We start from the raw sequence: 3,410 nt of genomic DNA, 5'->3' as shown, positions 1-3,410 counted from the left end.
AAGCAAGGCTAGCCAGCCAAGTTTCATTTTTAAAATCTGATGGACAACCTGACGAGAGAGCCGCCACTGGACAACATCACTTAGCTTGGATTATATTTATATTTATATTTCCAGCAGATAAGAGGCTTTCTAGCAGGTAGAACCACTTTGTGCAGGTGAGATAAGTTTTATTCTGATTTAATGCTTTGGGGTAAGTAAACACATGTCAATGGATCACTCTATTTGGCCTCCATGCAAACAGAGGAGCTGGAATCTCTGATCAGAATGATTTCAATCGAGTTAAGGGAATATTGTCCATGCATTTCACCTCATTTTTTTTGATTTTGTGAACATTTGAAATCGAAACAGGCATCTAAAAGAGATACATTAATTCTATAGGTTATTGGTCTTGGCATGAACGTGAGGGGTTTTATCCTTCCTCAGCCTCAAAATTAACATGAGGAAACAAAGTGCTGTGGGCTCCCATTTCAAAATGCAGAGTCTGCCTTTAAAAAGAGAAATCAAACATGAGGATTTTTCAGAATATTTCTTATGGAGCTATACCTATACTTGTAAAAATATGAAAACTGAAAAGCCTTCATGCATTTTTTTTTTTAGCAATCCACAGGTTCGTTGATAGCTCATTAGAGATCTAGCAAGTTCATAAACACTGACGGGAGCAGACTGCACTGCATTAACTGCATCAAATACCTATGAATACCCTAATGAATCATTTGTTAAGGAACATTATTACAAAGTGTTACCCAGTATACAATGAAGGATCAAAAGCATGTTTTTGTCCAGACTTTTGTTTGTTTGAATTTACTTCCTTGAACAGCTTAAACCACCTTACTGTGAAAATTACACTCAGTCCACAGCGGCTCTACAGTAGGTTGGCATCACAGGAGTCAGGCTTTAAGATCTGCAGTGAAACTATGTGTTTAATAGCTTTTCTAAACCAGGGGTAGAAAAATGCATAGATCACAGGGTTTAGACAGGAGTTAAAATAAAATACATAGGTCACAGCAGCTGTAGATGAAGCAGTGATCAAGGTGTCTTGGCCTGTAAGAGAGGGATAGTAATAAGGAAAAAGACATATTAGAAACACAACTATGACAATCCCGAGAGTCCTGGCTGCTTTCAGCTCCGATTTCTTAGCAGTTCCAGTCCCTGAAGGCTGCAGAGTGACAGACACAATGTGGGATCTCATGGCACGAGCCTGAGACACAGCCACCACAAACACTCTCATATACAGAACTGTGATCACAGTAACAGGAGCAATAAAGGTGAAAACAAGGTCAACAGCTCCTGAGATGTAGTCAACAACAATGACACACTCTCCATGGCATGACTTATACCTGCCTGGTTGTGTGAGATGATCCTTTTGAATCAAACCATTGTAGAAAGCAGAATAGATCCAACACAGACAAATGCAGATTTTAACTCGTTTCATAATGACTTTGGTGGGGTAACACAAAGGGTCACAAATAGCCACATAGCGGTCGACTGATATCAGAACCATATTTCCTACTGAGGCAGAAGTTATAGTAAAGTCGACAAAGTAATACAGTGAACACACAAAGTCCCCCAGAAACCAACAGGCTTCCAAGACGATTTGACTTGGCATCAGCAGGAGGCCCACGAGGAGGTCTGACACAGCCAGAGAGAGGAGGAGGAGGTTGGTGGGAGTGTTGAGCTGCCTGGAGAGAAACAGGAGCATTATATTCATTATGTTTAGTATCAGCAGTATTTTCTCACCAAATGCAGCAGGCATCAAGTTCAGGTTCATTTCCAGCCTTTACTCAATGTTAAAGCTCACAGAGTTTTACAGACTCACACTTGAAAGAAAACCAAAACAATCCTTCCTGACCTAAACCCTCATACTAGGCATGATCAAACTACATGAAAAAGCTAAAAATGAAAAAATGGAAGAAATCTTAGGAGAGATCGCAGAGACAGAAGTAGTGTCAAGCAGGCAATTATTAGTATGAATAACAATAGCAATTTTCATTATTAAACATCTTGTTTCTCATCACTAATGACTAAGAAGTGACAATATCTCTCCTTTTTTTTTTAATAATCACACTGAACTCCATCACCCACCTGTAGTGGGAGATGGAGATGATGACCAGCAGGTTGAGAGCCACAGTGAGCAGAGCGATTAAGGACATCAGGATGTAGATTATCAAGGCCTCAGAGTCAGGAGGCTTCGGCTTCCTGCAGGAGGTGTTGAGGAGTTGTGGAAAGCAGAGTTCAGCTCCTTCCAGGGTTTCCATCATCAGAGAGAGAGGAGGAGAGGAGAAGCTGCTGAGGTCTGGCAGCTCTCTGAACAAAATCTCTCATACAGCTGATTTATTTCATGTTCCTGTTCATCCCTCCCTTCTTCGGTGTTATCCCTCCCTCTCTGTCTTTCTCTCTGACTCATGTCCCTCCTCCTTCCCTTCCTCCTTGAATCATATTCTTCATTTCCATCTTCATCACAATTTCTGCCTCCCTTTGTCACTCTTCTTCATCATGTCTGTTTTTCTCCCCTTCATCTCCTTTCCTACCTCCTCCTCCCTCCTCTGTCCCTGCTGCCCACATAGGGCCCGAAGGCCCAACGTGTTCACCTTACAAACACAAATGTTAGGACTCGCATCTGTCTGTGTGTGTTTTCCCCTGTTTCCCTTCCCCCTGTGTTTGTGTGTGTTTTTTCCCCTACAGGCTGGGCGTGGCAGGATCATTGGTCTCTCCCACTCACCTGTTCCCTATCACGCACCTGGTTTCCATCCTGTCATTATCTCACCAATCTACAGACCTTATAACCCCGGCTCAGACCTCCACTCATCGCCAGTTCGTCCCGTACCATGCGTGGTAACGTCCCGGCTCCTACTTTTGGTCTTTTGCTACTCTGTGGTGACCTGTCTCCTGATATTTGGATTTTTTCTGCTCTGCCTTTAGACCCTGCCCTGCCTGCCTGTGTGTCCTGCCTGCCCCTCCGTCTCCTGCCTGCCGCGCCCAGCCTTCCCCCGGATTTCTCCGTGCCACTCATTCTTGTTTGGAACTTATTTTTGTTATTAAAGACCTCGTTTCTTTACCGCATCTGCATTGTGGGTTCTGTTCTTTCGAGCTTCGGCTTAACAGAACGAACTGGACACAACATGAACCCCGCGGATCCGGTTGCTCAGGCTTTGGGCAAACAAGGCGCCCTGCTGAATTCGCACGAGCAAGTGCTTTTGGGGTTGGCGGACAGTAACCAGACGCTGATGGCCACCGTCTCCCAGCTCACTCAGCAGGTCGCTCAGCTAGCCACTTCCGTGAAAGCGGTGGCAACTCCTCAGGCTCCGGCTACCTCGCCACCCAGGGATAATCATGTGAGTGACCCAGAACCTTTTCAGGGAGATTTGGATAAATGTCGTGGTTTTTTGCTGCAGTGTGCCTTGGTTTTCCGT

General features: G+C 44.4%; 1 protein-coding gene across 1 annotated transcript; it reads right to left on the bottom strand.

Moving 5' to 3' along the window:
- Positions 1-862: 862 nt before the first annotated feature.
- On the bottom strand, positions 863-2,255 carry LOC115379943 (trace amine-associated receptor 13c-like). The gene is made up of 2 exons (XM_030080919.1): positions 2,083-2,255; positions 863-1,679 (listed from the first exon to the last, which is right to left on the bottom strand). Exons 1-2 carry the CDS (start codon positions 2,253-2,255, stop codon positions 863-865), a joined length of 990 nt encoding a protein of 329 aa, XP_029936779.1.
- Between the last annotated feature and the right edge of the window lie 1,155 nt (positions 2,256-3,410).

Source organism: Myripristis murdjan, chromosome 21 (assembly GCF_902150065.1).
Source record: "Myripristis murdjan chromosome 21, fMyrMur1.1, whole genome shotgun sequence".
NCBI classification, from domain to species: Eukaryota; Metazoa; Chordata; class Actinopteri; order Holocentriformes; family Holocentridae; genus Myripristis; species Myripristis murdjan.
The sequence above is the reverse complement of the archived record's forward strand: the minus strand, read 5'-3'. Positions and strand labels throughout refer to the sequence as shown.

What these genes read in the sequence shown, in the direction of transcription:
- LOC115379943 (XM_030080919.1), bottom strand. Translation starts at nt 2,255, where the DNA reads ATGGAAACCCTGGAAGGAGCTGAACTCTGCTTTCCACAACTCCTCAAC. An exon ending in ATCTCCATCTCCCACTACAG is followed by an intron (nt 1,680 to 2,082) that starts GTGGGTGATGGA and finishes GTTTCTCTCCAG; the next exon opens with GCAGCTCAACACTCCCACCA.